Below are 18,633 nucleotides of genomic sequence, written 5' to 3' on the forward strand. Positions count from 1 at the left end.
TATTTTCTTCTGTTGTGTCGAACGAAATCGGACCTTTTTTCGGTCTGTTATTTAATTCTATGTCTTTTTCCCGCTTCAAGGCATAACTTTCCGTTCCCATTATCGTCATTCGCTTTTGTACCGTCCTCTCCTCGGCAGATAAGAAATACGTCAAAGGATTTGTTGCTTCGTAGGGCAAAAAAAAACTCTCCCTTGACTTTCCCCGATATTAAAATCTTGTATAGGAAACAACTTGGTACTCTTAAAATTAAGAGGATAAAATTAATGTCAGAGGAGTTAAAATTAGAAGTGGCGGGGGTAGTATTTAGGTTGACCTTGCTCAGGTCGTTAGAATAAATAATATAGCGCCTTGCATAACAACGCATTACTATTTACTATAGCATTTCTCGAATAATATTGTTATGATATTATTATCTTTCATGTCCCTATGCATTTTGTTTAGAAGAGGTCTTTGCTGAACATCATGGGGAGGCATATGAATTTAACATTTACTAACATAACAATCTTGACAACAACAATATATTATATTATATCTTAGACTCACTACTAAAGGAAATTTGTAACAAATGACATAAAATTGCAAACATAAAAAAAGTAAAACAAATATAAACATTTTTTTAAAAAAATTCGCCACTAAAATAAAAATGATTTTAAATTAATAAATAATAATAAATTATCAAAATAAATGAAAAAAAAAGAAGATAAATAATGATAAAGTGCAAACGACTCATTTAACACTTATTGACTAGTCGCGAACTTCGCATTAACAAGGTATGAGGCGCTTGAATAACAAAACTTAATATATTATTATGTACTCATAACTTATGCAGGACAAAGTAACAATTTACAAAAACACATTCTTGAAAAAATATAGATTTGAAAAGAAATTGGTACCTCAACACTAAACATAAGAAACCTATACAATTCCAAAGAAGAGAAATTTCAAAAGAAAAAAGAAAGAGAAAAGATGCCATCGGGCAGCATGTAAATGAAAAGAGAATGTTGTGGAATTGTTCAATTTACAAGGTCACGGGAGGCACCTGATAACGATAAATATATAAACGATAGTCTTTGCTGGCAAGCACCACTGAGCCATCATCCATAAGCGCCACATCAAAGCATTGGGCATGCTTGACCTTGGACTCTAGGGCGCTCTGTAGCTGACCGTCCTGTGTGAACACAGTCAAGTTGAAGTTGTTGTGATTATCAGCGATCAGAATCTCCCCAGCAGAGTTGATGCCTACACCAATGGGATAGTTAGTGACTCCCTCGCTACCAATCTGTCTTAGGAAAACACCCTCGTAGTTGAATACTTTGACGCAATGGGCACGATTGTCACTAATAAAAATCTCCTGTTTATCATTAACCACGACACCATTGGGAAACTCAAGATGTTTGGAGCAACCAAACTTAGTAAGTACATTACCATTCTGATCAAAGATGATGACACGCATAACTTGAAAATCTCCTGTTTATCATTAACCACAACACCATTGGGAAACTCAAGATGTTTGGAGCAACCAAACTTAGTAAGTACATTACCATTCTGATCAAAGATGATGACACGCATAACTTTATCTTTAAGGGCTTGTATTTTTCTTTTAAACATACAAAGTTATATAAAAACTGACAGACGCACATACGCACTTGTATAATCCGGATTTAAGGGTTTGGAAGATAAAATACTGGTGTAACTTTTGAAAAATGTAATAAAAAGGGTAAAAGAATACATACAAGGTGTAGTTGAAAAAAATCTTCTTTTTTTAAATTACAAGGTTCGTGTACGTTTGAGCAACGTAAAAATTTAGATAGATGGTTTTCTCAAAATGAAAACTCTGAAAGAAGCACTGTTATTTTAAAAGATCATTGTTCATCCCAAGGTACGTATGTAATGTACTTCCACGATCTTATCTTGCTAATATAAAATAAAGCGGGACCACTTTTGTCTTGAGAAAAATAAACAGAAATGGTATTGAAATAATGTTGTCCGAGAAAATTCTAGTTAAATAGATAAATAAATTCATAAAACATATAGAACAGTAAAAGAATACAAATACAAGGTGTAGTTGAAAAAAATCTTCTTTTTTAAATTAGAAGGTTCGTGTACGTTTGAGCAACGTAAAAATTTAGATGGATGGTTTTCTCAAAATGAAAACTCTGAAAGAAGCACTGTTATTTTAAAAGATAATTGTTCATCCCAAGGTACGTATGTACTTCCACGATCTTATCTTGCTAATATAAAATAAAGCGGGACCACTTTTGTCTTCAGAAAAATAAACAGAAATGGTATTGAAATAATGTTGTCCGAGAAAATTCTAGTTAAATAGATAAATAAATTCATAAAACATATAGAACTATTTAAAGCGAGCAAACATAACAAGCTACGGTCTACAAACTTGGTTATTACAAAAGTTTCAACACAATTTAGGAAAAGACAAAATCAAACGTCTACATTAAAATTTAAAAACAAACAAAAAGTAAATTTCTCAGAAATTCTACTAAACAATGAAATTCTGCTACAAGATCAAATTGTTACCAAAACAAAAAACAGTCTTACCTTTCTAACTATCCTGAGGGAAAACTAAAATTTGGAGTGGAAAACAGAAGAGAAAGATTTTAATTTGGAGGTAAAGTTTTCACAAATGAAGAAAAGACAAACAACAGTTTCCCCCGAAATTGAAAAGTTATTATCAAAATGTACACAACAGAATATTCTAATCAAAATTCATGCGGAAAGTTTTGTTAGCATCTATAGGATTTTGTGATTTTTTTAATGAGGAAATTAAAGTATGATTTTGAAATGGGGAATTATCAGATTCATGTGGTGAAAACTACTAGTAAATACGAACATTGATAAGTATACTTCTTGTAGAGGGGAATTTCTTGTACCTTTTATGATTGACATAAACATTCTTTTAGGAATCTGTTCAAACATTAGACATAGGTATTCAAAATCATTCTTTTCATTCCTAGTCAGAATAAATCAAAGATATTTAGGTAAAATAATAAATTATCAAAGAAACTAAATACCATGTGGTGAAAACTACTAGTAAATACGAACATTGATAAGTATACTTGTAGAGGGGAATTTCTTGTACCTTTTATGATTGACATAAACATTCTTTTAGGAATCTGTTCAAACATTAGACTTAGGTATTCAAAATCATTCTTTTCATTCCTAGTCAGAATAAATCAAAGATATTTAGGTAAAATAATAAATTATCAAAGAAACTAAATACAATCCCTAGGTTTAAGAATGGCAGTTTGAAGGTAGGAGAAGTGATTAGGTCACGAGGTACTTCCAATGTGCAAGGTCTTTGTGTTAGTGGACCTTCATTTCATTAGAGGTCCAACATTTTTAAAATTATGGGATATGAACAGAACAATGGGCTAACCATGTTCCCCTATCTGACTATTAGTAGCCTTGCTCAGGTCCTCACTATTGCCAGACAAGGGGAAACGGGATAACGAAAATTATTTAGGTTACAGGTTAACAAAATTTTAAGATTTGACCAGGAAGTCAAGAATTCGGGCAACAATGCAGACCAAAACACAAAACATTGAAACGGTTACAGAAAGGAAGTGTTATCTAAAACTTTCTCGCTTTGAGTTCATAGGTCGTCGCGACAAATTTCGAGATCAGAGCTCATTTGTGTGAGAGAGAGAGGGAGAGAGAGAGGGAGGGAGAGAGAGAGAGAAACATCAATTAGTTTGAAAAAAAGAGAGATAGAGAGAGAGTAAGGAGAGACAAAATATAAACAAAGTCGAAGAACAAGAATCAATGAAATAATATACTACTGAAATAGAAGGGAAAACTACAACAGAACTGTAGCTTTCCTTCTGGATGCTACAGTAAAGGTAAAGGTGAAATTTTCCCTACAAATTTCACACTGGATGGAAGGTAGGGGGAATTCTGACGGGAACTTGGGAGGGAAAGGAAGAGAGGGAATGGATAACAGAGGTAGAAAAGGGATAGTGATACAGAAGGAGAGATGAAGGTGAAATGACCGGAAGAGGGAAGGAAGAAATGAGAGGAGAGAAGGGAGCGGAGAAGAGAAATGGAGGGAAACGAAGGTAAAAGAGAGAAAGAAAGGAGGGAGGAAGAAAGAAGAAGAAAGAAATAGAGGGTAGAAGAGGAAAGAGACGAAGATAAAAAGGTAGAAGAGAGGGGTGAGAAACAATTGGAAAAACTTGTTGCCAAGGCGATGCACCCTTCCTTATTTGAGTTCATATTGGTTAGAATATACAGGGTGGTCGTAGTAGATTTGCAACGCCCTGGCGTGAGCTATGGGAATTAATGTGAGGAATTCCAATATTTACAATTTATTAATTTCCAGAGAATAAATTTCTAGGGATATGAAGTACATTTTTTTCCTATATGAGAAAAATGTCAAATGAAGAACTTACCGAAAGTTCAGGGAGTTTAAAAACGGGTTGTTATTCTAAATATTGGCTCACCCTGTATACACGATACTCTCTGCTTTCATGGTGCTAGTCCCCTTGAGTAAAATATTTTAGGAAAATCTTTTACTTTTTTTCACTTCCGCCCCTATATTATTGTATTCCCTATTTTCCCCCGCTATATTATTTGGCCCTTCTTCCCCTATATTATTGAAGGACCTTTTTCTTCCCCTATATTATTGAAGGCCCTTCCCCTCCTATATTCTGCGCCCTGCTTTCTCCTATATTGTATAGCACCCCCTCTGGAATCCCTTCCCGTACCTCTATTTTGTCAGCAGAGCAGCTCCCTAGTTCCTTTACATATAGGTATTACTTCCCCACTATACATGGGTAGAACATACTACATAGGTATATTACTTCCCCACTTCTACCTTTATTGTGTATCCCTAATTTGGCCCTGATGATAGTACAATCTCAACCACCTACACCAATTTATCCGTTTTTTTTTTTTTTTTTTTTTTTTTTTTTTTTTATTTTTTTTTTCATTTGTACTAGATCTAATGCTAGTACACTTGTACTAGGTCCAATCCTAATACATTTGTACTAGATCTAGTACATTTCACACTTCTTCAAGTGACATGCAGTACGTTTTTTTGACACTGCTCATATGTTGAGAGAAAGTGAAAGAAAGAGAGAGAGAGGCAGATATAAAATTCCCTTTCATTTCATTTTCCATGTAATGAATTTACCTATCAAAAATGTATGGGTCGGTTTTTCTCTCACTCTCTCGTCTACACATTTCCCTGGGGATTGCATAACGAAAATTCTTCACTAAAATTCAGACAGGTTTAAAACTCCCTTTCCCTCTTCCCCACCCCCTCTCTCTCTCTTCCTCTTTATCCGTCTCTCCTCTCTCTCCCTCCTTCTTTATCCGTCTCCCCCTCTCTCTCCCTTTTCTCTCTCCCTCTTTATTCGTCTCTTTTCTCTCTCTAGCCACTTCTAAAGGCTCTCCTCTCTCTCTCTCTCTTCGTTTCCTTTTACTCTCTCTCTCTCTAGCCACTTCCAAAGGCTCTCCTCTCTCTCTCTTTGTTTCCCTCCTTTACTCTCTCTCTCCATTTCCCCCCTTTACTCTCTCTCTTTCTCCGGAAAAAGTGACGTAATGGTCAAAATAGAAAGTAAAAAGGTCAGCATCATGGTTAGGTAAAAAAAAAAAAAAAAAAAAAAAAAAAAGGGGATAAAACGCATAACTTTGCACTCAACCACTACAATACGACCTTTATTATCCACTGTGATGCCTCGAGGATGTTGCAAGATGTTTGCACCGAACTTACGAACAAATTGACCATATTGATTGTAAATCTGAATCTGGTGCGTGGGGGATCTCTCAGTAACAATGATATCTCCGGAAGTTTTCACAACAGCTACTCTGTTTGGGTAGAGAAGTTGTCCATCCCTCTTGCCACACTCACCAAATTGGAACTTGAATCTACCTTCCTTATCGAAAATCTGAATACGGTGGTTATTAGTGTCGGCTACAATAATATCATTCTGAGCGTTAACAGCAACACCACTAGGTTCAGTGAATTGACCTTCAAGAGCACCAAACTCTCCAAATTTACAATGATAAATCATTTTTGTACGCTTAATTTGAGACTTAGGAGGGAACATGGAGGATAGCTTTGTCGTAAGATCCAAGATAGTATCGCCACTGCCGATATTGTAGTCGTTGCTGCCATTCTGGAAGATGTCACCGTTTGACCACTTCTCATAGGGATTAATGTTGAGATCGTTAATGGAATTGGAAAATGGTCCAAGACTATTGGCACTACTAAAACGTTTAGAAATCAAGCTGGACTCAAAAGCAGGTGGGTTTGTAGGAGTGGAGATGCCAGTGGAGTAAGGTCTCTCCAATATATTATTGATAGTGTTGATTCCATTCATCGAGCCATTCATGGAGCCATTGCTCATAGAGTTCTGCATAGGCGGCAAGATAGTGTTTGTTCCATTCACCATTGGTCCTCCTCCATTGATATGTGCCACGCCATTAGTTGGGTTAGTAGGACGTGCGATAGGAGGTTGTTTGGTCGGACACATGTTTACTTCAGGATTGGATCGAATGTAACCAAATGTATTACGCACAGCAACCTGAATGGCTTGAAAGTTAGAAACGAATTCCAAGTCGGCGTTTGCTTTGTTTCCAAGATCAGGCGAATAGTTCATCAGAGATTGTAACTTGGAGTCCAGTAGTTTTTTGAAGATCAAACACTCATAAGTTGTGTTGCGTTTCATAATTTGCTCTGAGAACTCACAAGCTTGATAGATCTTATTGACAGTTTCTTGAGCTTTTTGGCCTACAACATTCAGGGACAATTGTTTGGAAGAAAAGATACTTTCCAGTTCTTTCAGAAGCTCTTGCTTTCGTTCTTCAAGCATTGACCTGTAGAAGAGGAAAGTTTCATTGATTTCATTTTGCGCTTTGTGATATTGAACTTGCAGATGTCCTGACAAATGTTCCATTGACTTCATGTTATTCTTGATGTCGTTCGCTTTGGCCTTGGCATCAGTGACAGACTGATTCATGATCTCCAATAATCGTTGAACAACATCGCTCAATAGTTCATAATCATGGCCACTTGGGTGATCAATGAGAGTGCACTCTTTACACAAGGGAAAGTTGCAGGTCATGCAGAAATACTTGACCGTTTCAGTCTTATGGCGTGTGCAGTACACGGGCTTATCACCAGATTTAAATTCGTCCTTATCATCGATATCATTGGGCAGCACACAGACGCGGTGACCTTCAAAGTGATGCATGTACTGATGAGCCATGAAGCAATTGTTGCACAAGAAGTCACAATGAGAGCAACGGGCCACAGCGCTGGTGGTAGTACTCTTGCAACTTGTGCATGGAACCAAGATACGATCCTCATTGATTGTGTAGTCCGCTAGCAAGCTAGAGAAGCTACGGCTAGTAAGTGCATCTTGCTGGCACCGGATGCAAGTTAGCTTATCAGGATCTACTTGGCAGCGTTCCAGACAAGGATCACAGTAAGTGTGAGAGCAAGGCAAAGTTTTGGGATTGATGAAAGATTCATGGCAGACACAGCATTTATTAATGGAGGACGAGTAGCTTCCACTAGACAAGGAGGCGGTGGGGGAGGCAGAGTGACTCAGAGGACTCAGGGATTGATAGTCTTGGCCGTCAGCGAACGAACCGTTTCCAGATTCTACAGAGGGTGTTGGTGATGCCATTTTCAGTCACAAATCATTCCTGAAACAAACAAAAGAAGATACACGTTAGTTTTAATTTTCAATGGTCACAGATTCATACAAAGATCGTAAGGTAACAAAGAAGAGTTACAATAATAAATAAGAGCTACAGAAGAACATATGTAATAGAAAGATTCACGTGTACACTCGTCTTCGTTTTCGAAATCTCGATCTTTTATTTCATTGTTGTCACTTCATTCTATTCCGAAAAACAACGCCAGGGAAAACACAAACGCCTGCTAGGTGTCCAACGTTGCCATATTGCTCACGTAAAAAGGTCCCCTTGGAAAAAGTCCTACCCCTCTTTCTCGCCACAACTTCAATCGTCTCTTTACTTCTAATTTCCCCTACTCTCGCAGTATTTATTTCCCCTACTCTCGCAGTATTTCTTTCTCCCCTCCTCTTCTCATTTCTCGTTCTCCCCTACTCTTCTCCCTTTCTTTTCCCTTACCATTCTCCGCAAAAGAAGAACGAATGAAAATGAAAATGAATTAATGACGTACATACACAAAGTACATGAGAGTCATGAGTTTTCTTCACATATACTCGTATACATGTACACAAGCCTTTGAAATTCGTACTTTTGAGCATTTAAATTTCATGACGAAAAAAGGAGAAGGAGAAAGAGGAGGAGGAGAAAGAGGAGGAGGAGGAGGAGAAGGAAGGAGGAGGAGAAGGAAGGAGGAGGAGGTGAAAAAAACACGTGTTCGTGATGAGCGGGGGAGTATCTAACGAAATAGAATAGATGTTGCTTTCCATTTTAATCTAAAAGCTTTCCATTCCATCGGTGCTCTCTTCTTATTTTATTTATTCACCATCTTTCTTCTTCCTCCCTCTCCTACTCCTCTTCTTCCTCTTCTCCTTCTTTTTCTCCTCCTTCTTCTTTTTCCTGCATTTTTCTATGCTCCTTTTTCCCCGTGATGTGATACAGGGTGACTTGTAAGCATGGTATTTCGTGTTCAAGAGCAGACAATGTTTCTTTCTTCCTTTCTTTAGTCAGAATTGATAGTGCTGTATACTCGTAAACCTAAATAGACATGGATTAATTCTACATATTTCCGGGTTTCTGACTAATAAATTGTATACAGATAAATCAAGAGGTGCGCAAACGTCAAGAGTTTGAAGCTAGATGATACGCAGTCTATCATAAAAAGGGACTTAAGAATCTTGAGATTATCAAACAGTTTTGGCTTTTACTTTACTATCAAACCAATTTGACTTTTAACTGCACTCTGTACTATGGTATTATTTGCTCTAGTTTTCATTCTGTACCTGGTATGTTGCCTTCTCATGTGTCCGTTTTTATTTAAGTCGACTTTGCTGTTTCCTTTTGTTGCAGCAGAAAATCTGTGAGTGAGAGAGTGAGTGAGTGAGTGAGTGAGTGAGTGAGAGAGAGAGAGAGAGAGAGAGAGAGAGCGGACACAGTACGGAAGTAAACGCCACTTGAACTAACTACCTCTCTCTCTCCCTCCCCCGTTGCTCCCTTTTCTAATGAAGAAGGAAAGAGAGGGGGAGTCCACTAAACAAAGAGGAACAATCTTGGCAGGGACCCAAGAAATATCCCAGCGAGAAGAGAAAGAGAGAGAGAGAGAAAAATAATAGGGCACATTAAAATCTCATTTCTTGCCATCAACATGGCCCGAGTTGAAGTGAGATGAACAATACATCAATGTATATAATACTGTGAATGAGGAAGAGAGAGAGAGAGAGAGAGAGAGAGAGAGAGAGAGAGAGAGAGAGAGAGAGAGAGAGAGAGAGAGAGAGAGATAATAGGGCACATTAAAATCTCATTTCTTGCCATCAACATGGCCCGAGTTGAAGTGAGATGAACAATACATCAATGTATATAATACTGTGAATGAGGAAGAGAGAGAGAGAGAGCTACTGGAGGAAGAAAAGTGCAGCAGGAAAGATAAAGGGTAAGAGGCGAAGGACGAGAAGGAAAAAGTTGATGGAAGTACTGACAGAGTAAGAGACGAAGAAGGAGAAGAAAAAGAAGATAAAATGTACAGTATAATTAGGAGGTGAAGAGAAGAAAAGGAAGAGGAGGAGAAAGTAGAAGTACTGATGGAATTAAAAAAGAACTTCCATTAAGTTTCCCCCATCATAAACGTGCTAGCTGATGTCCTTGACACTCTTCGCAGAAATCTCCAACTTGACATACAGACATGTCTGTTTGAGTTGCATGCTGTGTCATGGCAACCCAGACGCTGGGCAGCTCATCAATAAATTATTGATTGTTTCACTCTCCTGACAATCCCCATCCATCCAAGTTCCTTTACCCCTCTATTCAAATCCCTTTAGCACCCAACACGAACCCATCCCGTCTAGACTTGAGACTAGACGATCGTAAAACACCCTCACAACATCCCCACACACCTACCCTATTCACACCCACAACCAGTCCTACCTAGAAGGAGTTGTATCTCATCCATATTTAGCCTGCCAGAGTTTTTATCATTTTCTCTCCCCTCCCTACTTTTCACTTCTCCTTTGTCTTTACAACCTTCGCATCCTTTTTTTGTTTAGTCCTTCCAGGTTCCAGGTCTTTCTCCTTTCAATCTTCTTTTTCTTCTTCTTCCTGACCTTTTCACCTTCTTCTGCTACGTCCTTCTCCTCCTCCTCAGTCTACATCTTTCAGTTTTCCTTCTACTCCCTCTGGCTGTCCCTTCTTATTGCTCTTCTTATTTCTACATCTTCCAGTCTTCCTCCTCCTCACTTCTTCTACTGTACTATTATTTATCTTGGCTACCTGCTAACTCAGGACATTTCTCGTTACAACAATATTTTGTCTTCTCCATTTCTCTCTCCCTTGTCTTCTCTCTATTACCTATCCTGTCCCTCCTTCGTACAGGGTGTTTAAGAAAATCCCTTATGGCGTGATTGCTAGCGGTACTGCTCATATCACTTTCAAGCAGAACACCGCAGTTAGGCAACGACCTATTCCTTCCTACTTCCTATACTTTTCATTATGATTATGATTTTTATTTACCTGAGTACATACGCATTATGTACACATGCATGTCCCTCCTCTTCCATTCGTCTCATTGTACTGCAATTTTCTCATTCGTTGTCCAATAACTTGCTTGTGTACGTATAACTTTTGTCATTTTTCCTTTTCCAGATCCGTATTTCTGTGCTTATACTTTTCTCATTTCTTTTCAGATCTATATCCCTTTTTTTACACGTTTGTGTTTATACTTTTCTCATTTCTTTTCCAGATCTATATCTCTGTTTATACGTTTGTCTTTTCTCTTCATATAAATACTGGGTCTATGGGCTGTTACTTCGTCACCTACAGGGTGAATAATAATTTCTCAGACCTAATTCTAGATCGATATACCCGTAACCATCCTCTGTGGTGTAGTGGTTCTTGAGGTTGATAGTTCGAATCCAAATCAAGTCATGAAATTTTAGCAAGGTGTATTGATCGGGACAAACAGGGAGGGAGAGAGAAAGAGGTGGAAAGGGAGGGACAGAAATACAGAGAGAGGCACTTTACAAGGATTTCTCTCTCTCCCTCCCTAACCTCATACACATTATTTCCCCTTATTAAACAAGCAGTTCTCTTTTATTTATTTATGCATGCGAAATTCTGACAACACAGAGAGAAAAGAAATATGAGAAAGAATAATAAAAAGAAGATAAAGAATTGGAAAGAGGGAGAAAGAGGAGGGGGAGAGAAAGAATGAGGAGAGAAAAAGAAGTTTATTTAAAGTACAATAACTTTCTCTCTCAATGTTATGTTGAAATATTGTTATTACATCCTCCTCTTTCTCTTCGTTTCTTTCTTGTAACAAAGGAATTCTATGAATGTAATTATTATTATTATTATTATTTTGAATATGTTCAGTGAGGTGCATGCATTAAGGAAGGAGAGAGAAAGAGAAGGGAGGGAGGGAGAGAGAGAGAGAGAGAGAGAGAGAGAGAGAGAGGGAGGAGAGGTGTAGGGAGGAATTTTGTTAAGAAAAGAGGATGTTGAAGAAGAAATTGAATAACTGAATAGAGATAAAAAGAACACGTAGCTCTAAGTAGCTAATCAACTGAAGGACTACTTTGCTACTTCTAATAGCCTCTTCCTCCTTTACATCTTCTTCTCTTCCTTCTCCACGTCTTCGCTTCTGCTTGCAGTTCATTTTGGTTTCCTTCAGTCTCTTCCAGTTAAACTCTTTCTCTTCCTCTTCCTCCTTGTCTATTTCTCTCTTCTCTCTACTTTCTCCTTTACATCTTCTTCTCTTCCTTCTCCACGTCTTCGCTTCTGCTTTCAGTTCATTTTGGTTTCCTTCAGTCTCTTCCAGTTAAACTCTTTCTCTTCCTCTTCCTCCTTGTCTATTTCTCTCTTCTCTCTACTTTCCATCAAGTCCCTTCCCACGTCCTTCTTCCCTTCTATCTTTTCTTCCGAGTTCCATTTAGCTATCCTTTTCTCTCTTTCTTTCTCCTGTTCCTTCTCCTGTTATTTTCTCTCCCCTCCCTACTTACCACTTCTCCTTTGTCTTTACAACCTTCGCATCCTTTTTTTGTTTAGTCCTTCCAGGTCTTTCTCCTTTCAATCTTCTTTTTCTTCTTCTTCCTGACCTTTTCACCTTCTTCTGCCACGTCCTTCTCCTCTTCCTTCTACTCCCTCTGGCTGTCCCTTCTTATTCCTCTTCTTATTTCTACATCTTCCAGTCTTCCTCCTCCTCCTTACTTCTTCTCCTGTACTATTATTTATCTTGGCTACCTGCTGACTCAGGACATTTCTCGTTACAACAATATTTTGTCTTCTCCATTTCTCTCTCCCTTGTCTTCTCTCTATTACCTATCCTGTCCCTTCTAGGGGGAATGGGAATGCGCCGCAGGCCGTTTTTCGGAAAAACTTGATATTCAATTTGAACATTTTTAATTTTTGACCGGGTGGCAAATTCCATGACTTTTCCAGATTTTCTGTAACACGATTTTCCATGACTTTTTGACCAATCTTCAGATTCCATGACTTTTCCAGGTTTTCCAGTTTTTCCAGGTAGCGTATAAACCCTGCAGAAAACGGTATCTCGAGATATTTCAACACGTTTTCTAGACCATTGTATTATTTATTCGATATATATTAGATTACCTAACATAACATTGTTATGAACATATAACTGTGCTCGTCTAGGATATTTATCATTCTTAGGATCGTCAGTGTCACAGACTTAACATAATATTCTGAGGATGTTTACCGCGCGGTTCCTAAAATAGATCCCCAAGTCGGAGACCGCCCGACGATTCAAGGTCATGACAACATTTAATATTCAACTAGGGAGAGGGCAAGGAGTGTCCCGTAATATGCCATTCGAAATAAATACATCCATATGGACATATTTACATAGGTATACAGGGTGCTCAATCAGAAAGTGTCCCACATTAGGAAATAACCGCCCGGGGCGGATTTTATCCTGATGGGATAATGTTCGTTCTCGGAACGGCTGGCTTTCTCCTATCCTGTCTTCCTTCTCTCTTCGCCCAGTGTTAGCTAGTAGTGGTTTTGTAGTCTCAAGTTCAAGGGTTCGATATCGTTCACATTATCTGTCGTAGGTAATAGAATATTGTGTTTTATAAAGCTCTACGTTGATTTTTTCGTGCTTCCTCAAACTAAGGGAGACAATTTCATTCTTAATTTTTACCTTTATTTTTTCTATGTCTTCTTTCATATTCCTCATCCCTTTTTCCCTCGTTTCACACCTTTCTTGACTGCGGACAAAAAGAGAATATTTCCACTCTTTTCTAGCTTTTGACTTTACCTGAATACCACCAAGTGGTACTCTGACGTCATAACTTCACCCCTGTTTTCTGGGAAAATCATGGAATTTCATTCCGGGAAAAGCGTATAAACCCTGTTCTGAGAGTTATCACCCAGAGTGATTGCTGATTTTACTAGCATTTTTCCTCGAAGGTTTCTGCCTTTTGGGATTGGGACTATCAGCCTCTTCTTTCACGGCTTCGTAAAATGCCTCCACCATCGTTTGGTGGCCCCCTTTTTCGAGCTTTTTATGGAAGGTCATAAAACCGCCATTTATGACACTGCGAGAGAGGTAGAGCTCAAGTTTATGCAGTAAATGCCACCAGAGAGAGAGAGCTCGAATGAAATTCACTCTACGTGCAAGTTAAAACTTGAACCTCCCCGGAAAGAAAGGATCTTTTCAAAAAATCTTTCTCCTCCTTCATAATGTCAAGTTTGCCAGAAATGACACAGAAATGTCTGTCACTCCTTTTTTCCTTATTCTTCATGTTTTATAATGAGTTTAAAATAAACATGGTGTTTTTTTTTTAGCATTTTTTTCTTCTTTTTTTTCAAGTCTTTTTGCTTTCTTCATCAAATCCCCAGATTCCCCAGTCAGAGCTAGTTCTTCATAATCTCGTCAGGTTAATCCATATTTTCATTTAATCCTTGTGCGAGCTATGCATGTTCATGTGCTCTCATAATCTCCTCATACATTTCTTTTTAAGTTGACTGCATTAGAAAAACCCGTTTGATATGAAAATGTTCTGGCATTTTCTTCTCCTAGTTTGTCGTCTCCTTCTGCTTCTTCGTCTTCTTCATCTTCTTTTCATATCCAGTTTATCCACTTTTTCCTCCATCCGTTGAAGATGGTTTGAATTGATTGTGGAATGGCTTTCATTCGACGTTTTTACTTCTTTCCAATGGTTGCTTTTAATTTCTTCTTCATGGATGCTTTCACTTGTATGTCAGAACCTCCCCCGCACAAAGCTTCCCGTAATGATGTCTAGACCGAAGGTTCTTAAATTCGGGGCTTACCCCTCCCTTCCTCCCCTCTATCATTTTCTCTATCCCCTCCCTTCCAGTCTCCTCAGAAGGTTATGCAGTCACGTACAACGATGGACTTAATAAAAAGTGTCCCAGGATTACAGTGGCATTTCGTGCTAACCCCTTTTTCGGGTATGGAGGGAAAAGTCCAAAGTTATTTCTGTTTCATGTTCCGCTTTTTTTCCCCCTCCTGAGTTTCTACCGATGGGTGTCCATGTTTGGTACATCAAACGGCACCTGTACCACATTTTGGACACCACTTGTCGAGTCTCACAGTCAACCCCTATCCTCTGGGTTGTTGTTTTTTTTTCTAAGAAGGAGAAGGCTCGGGTGGCATGATAGACTACGTATCATCTAGCTTCAAACTCTTGACGTTTGCGCACCTCTTGATTTATCTGTATAAAATTTATTAGTCAAAAACCCGGAAATATGTAGAATTAATCCATGTCTATTTAGGTTTACGAGATTACGAGTATACAGCACTCTCAATTCTGACTAAAGAAAGGAAGAAAGAAACATTGTCTGCTCTTGAACACGAAATACCATGCTTACAAGTCACCCTGTAACACATCACGGGGAAAAAAGAGCATGGAAAAATGCAGGAAAAAGAAGAAGGAGAAGAGGAAGAAGAGGAGTAGGAGAGGGAGGAAGAAGAAAGATGGTAAATGAATAAAATAAGAAGAGAGCACCGATGGAATGGAAAGCTCTTAGATTAAAATGGAAAGCAACATCTATTCTATTTCGTTAGCTACTCCCCCGCTCATCACGAACACGTGTTTTTTTCTCCTCCTTCCTTCTCCTCCTCCTCCTCCTCCTCTTCTTCTCTTTCTCCTTCTTCTTTCGGCATGAAATTTAAATGATCAAAAGTACGAATTTCAAAGGCTTGTGTACATGTATACGAGTATATGTGAAGAAAACTCATGACTTTCATGTACTTTGTGTATGTACGTCATTAATTCATTTTCATTTTCATTCGTTCTTCTTTTGCGGAGAATGGTAAGAGAAAAGAAAGGGAGAAGAAGTAGGGGAGAACGAGAAATGAGAAGAGGAGGGGAGAAAGAAACACTGCGAGAGTAGGGGAAATAAATACTGCGAGAGTAGGGGAAATAAATACTGTGAGAGTAGGGGAAATAAATACTGTGAGAGTAGGGGAAATAAATACTGTGAGAGTAGGGGAAATTGAAAGTAAAGAGACGATTGAAGTTGTGGCGAGAAACTTTTTCGGGGACCTTTTTACGTGAGCAATATGGCAACGTTGGACACCTACCAGGCGTTAGACAACACTGTACCCGTGTTGAATGTTTTGCCCTCAACTTGTTACCTATACCTTTCAATGATTGAATTTTTTACGGCATTTTGACATGAAGCTATCGGGAAAATAGCTGAAAGCTATTTTTAATTTTATTTCTTTCTTATTTTTAGTATTATTTTTGTTTTCAATATGGCGATATAATGGTTTTATAGTCGCATCCCACGGAATAGACACGTCATTCAGTACCTATTTTTTTTTTTTTTTTTTTTTTTTACCTAACCATGATGCTGACCTTTTTACTTTCTATTTTGACCATTACGTCACTTTTTCCGGAGAAAGAGAGAGAGTAAAGGGGGGAAATGGAGAGAGAGAGTAAAGGAGGGAAACAAAGAGAGAGAGAGGAGAGCCTTTGGAAGTGGCTAGAGAGAGAGAGAGTAAAAGGAAACGAAGAGAGAGAGAGAGAGGAGAGCCTTTAGAAGTGGCTAGAGAGAGAAAAGAGACGAATAAAGAGGGAGAGAGAAAAGGGAGAGAGAGGGGGAGACGGATAAAGAAGGAGGGAGAGAGAGGAGAGACGGATAAAGAGGAAGAGAGAGAGAGGGGGTGGGGAAGAGGGAAAGGGAGTTTTAAACCTGTCTGAATTTTAGTGAAGAATTTTCGTTATGCAATCCCCAGGGAAATGTGTAGACGAGAGAGTGAGAGAAAAACCGACCCATACATTTTTGATAGGTAAATTCATTACATGGAAAATGAAATGAAAGGGAATTTTATATCTGCCTCTCTCTCTCTTTCTTTCACTTTCTCTCAACATATGAGCAGTGTCAAAAAAACGTACTGCATGTCACTTGAAGAAGTGTGAAATGTACTAGATCTAGTACAAATGTATTAGGATTGGACCTAGTACAAGTGTACTAGCATTAGATCTAGTACAAATGTACTAGTATTGGATTCACTGGATATCAGTGTGGAATGTGGGGATGTTGATGATTTCTCTCCCACTCCTTCTCTCATCTCTAAATAGCTCTTTTCACAAGGGTTAGACTATTTTCACAAGGGTTAGACTAGTACGAATTTTTGGCTATTAGTTCACTTGAGTCCAGGTCTTTTGAGTAGGGTGAACGACTCACTAAATTTGACCATCTGTTGTTAAATTTAGGGGATGGAACCATCAGCATGTTTTTGTTTCAAGAGGGGGCCAACAACTGGCCCACCCTATATCAAAAGCAAATCGGACTATGAGCCCACATCATATCATTGAGGGGACCTATAACTGGCTCACCCTATATCAAACTTTTTCCCATTTCACCCGTATGTAGTACTCCCAGGGTAAACACAACATAATTTGGTGCTGGAAACGGAATTGAATTATTTAAGCTCATTTTCGTGTACCTGGGATCGGTCCAGGGGTGAAGTTATGACGTCAGAGTACCACTTGGTGGTATTCAGGTAAAGTCAAAAGCTAGAAAAGAGTGGAAATATTCTCTTTTTGCCCGCAGCCAAGAAAGGTGTGAAACGAGGGAAAAAGGGATGAGGAATATGAAAGAAGATGTAGAAAAAATAAAGGTAATAATTAAGAATGAAATTGTCTCCCTTAGTTTGAGGAAGCACGAAAAAATCAACGTAGAGCTTTATAAAACACAATATTCTATTACCTAAGACACATAATGTGAACGATATCGAACCCTTGAACTTGAGTCTACAAAACCACTACTAGCTAACACTGGCCCTGTGTACTTCTGGTAAAGGTGTTTATTTACACTTGAAAAGCAAATTACTTTTTCACTCTTAATGGTTCTTTTCCTCTCATTCTTCTTCTCCTTTCAAGTTTTCCGAATCTCGTAACGAGACAAAACGTAATACCCTACGTAGGAGAGAAAGAGAGAGTGCATGTAGAATTAAAACAGAAAGAGAAAGGAGAGAAGGAAATACGGAGATCTGTGTTTTTGTATCTTTCTCTGCAATGTACAGGGAGTACTGTAAACTTTTCGGACACGCAAAGGTCTGGAAAAAACGAGAAAGACAATTTTGAAATATCGAAAAAAAGACGTAGTCACTTCTTGACCATCCTGTATTTTTTTTATAATTTACACCGAAACGAAAATAATTATAATATTTTCAGACAGGAAATTGTACCTAAACTGTTTTTCTGCTGAAAATTAAGAGGAGAGAAGGAAATACGGAGATCTGTGTTTTTGTATCTTTCTCTGCAATGTACAGGGAGTACTGAAAACTTTTTGGACACGCAAAGGTCTGGAAAAAACGAGAAAGACAAGTTTGAAATCTCGAGAAAAAGACGTAGTCACTTCTTGACCATCCTGTATTTTTTTATAATTTACACCGAAACGAAAATAATTATAATATTTTCAGACAGGAAATTGTACCTAAACTGTTTTTCTGCTGAAAATTAATTTCCACCGGAGCGGAGTTACCCGAATATTTTAAGCATGGAAACATAAATACTGAAAACCCCTCCGCGTTCCGATCTCACAAAACCCCTTTTTTCCACGGGAAATAAATTGGGCTACCTTGCCCTCGAGGTAATTTTGAACTAATGACAGAGGTGGGGGAACAGTGAAACTAATTCGAAGATGGAGAGAAAGATTGTAGTGCACGTTGCATAGTTGAAAAATTATTTTTTCCACGGGAAATAAATTGGGCTACCTTGCCCTCGAGGTAACTCTGAACTAATGACAGAGGTGGGGGAACAGTGAAACTAATTCGAAGATGGAGAGAAAGATTGTAGTGCACGTTGCATAGTTGAAAAATTATTACGGGCGTGCATACAAAATCGCATCGAGTATCGTTTTATGTAGTTCTTTAGCCTATTTCCTAAATGTCTACGTACTCAGTGTTTTTGTTTTAACTATAAGAAAACCTGAATGATTCATAGTAAGTAGTGGGGTACAATATCTAAGGAAAATACACTTGT

The 18,633-nt window shown here is 38.3% G+C and overlaps 1 protein-coding gene across 1 annotated transcript in view; it reads right to left on the reverse strand.

The window, feature by feature from the left end:
• Positions 1-291: 291 nt before the first annotated feature.
• Positions 292-18,633, reverse strand: part of LOC103524331 (brain tumor protein) — a 29,643-nt gene continuing 11,301 nt past the window's right edge. Inside the window, exons 2-3 of the mRNA XM_026833441.1 lie at positions 5,649-7,672; positions 292-1,456 (exon numbers count right to left, since the gene is read on the reverse strand). Coding sequence (XP_026689242.1) covers positions 1,020-1,456; positions 5,649-7,653 — 2,442 coding nt within the window. The 5' untranslated portion in view covers positions 7,654-7,672 and the 3' untranslated portion in view covers positions 292-1,019. The remainder of the gene's footprint in view (positions 1,457-5,648; positions 7,673-18,633) is intronic.

Source organism: Diaphorina citri, unplaced genomic scaffold (genome assembly GCF_000475195.1).
Source record: "Diaphorina citri unplaced genomic scaffold, Diaci psyllid genome assembly version 1.1 scaffold93, whole genome shotgun sequence".
NCBI lineage: Eukaryota > Metazoa > Arthropoda > Insecta > Hemiptera > Psyllidae > Diaphorina > Diaphorina citri.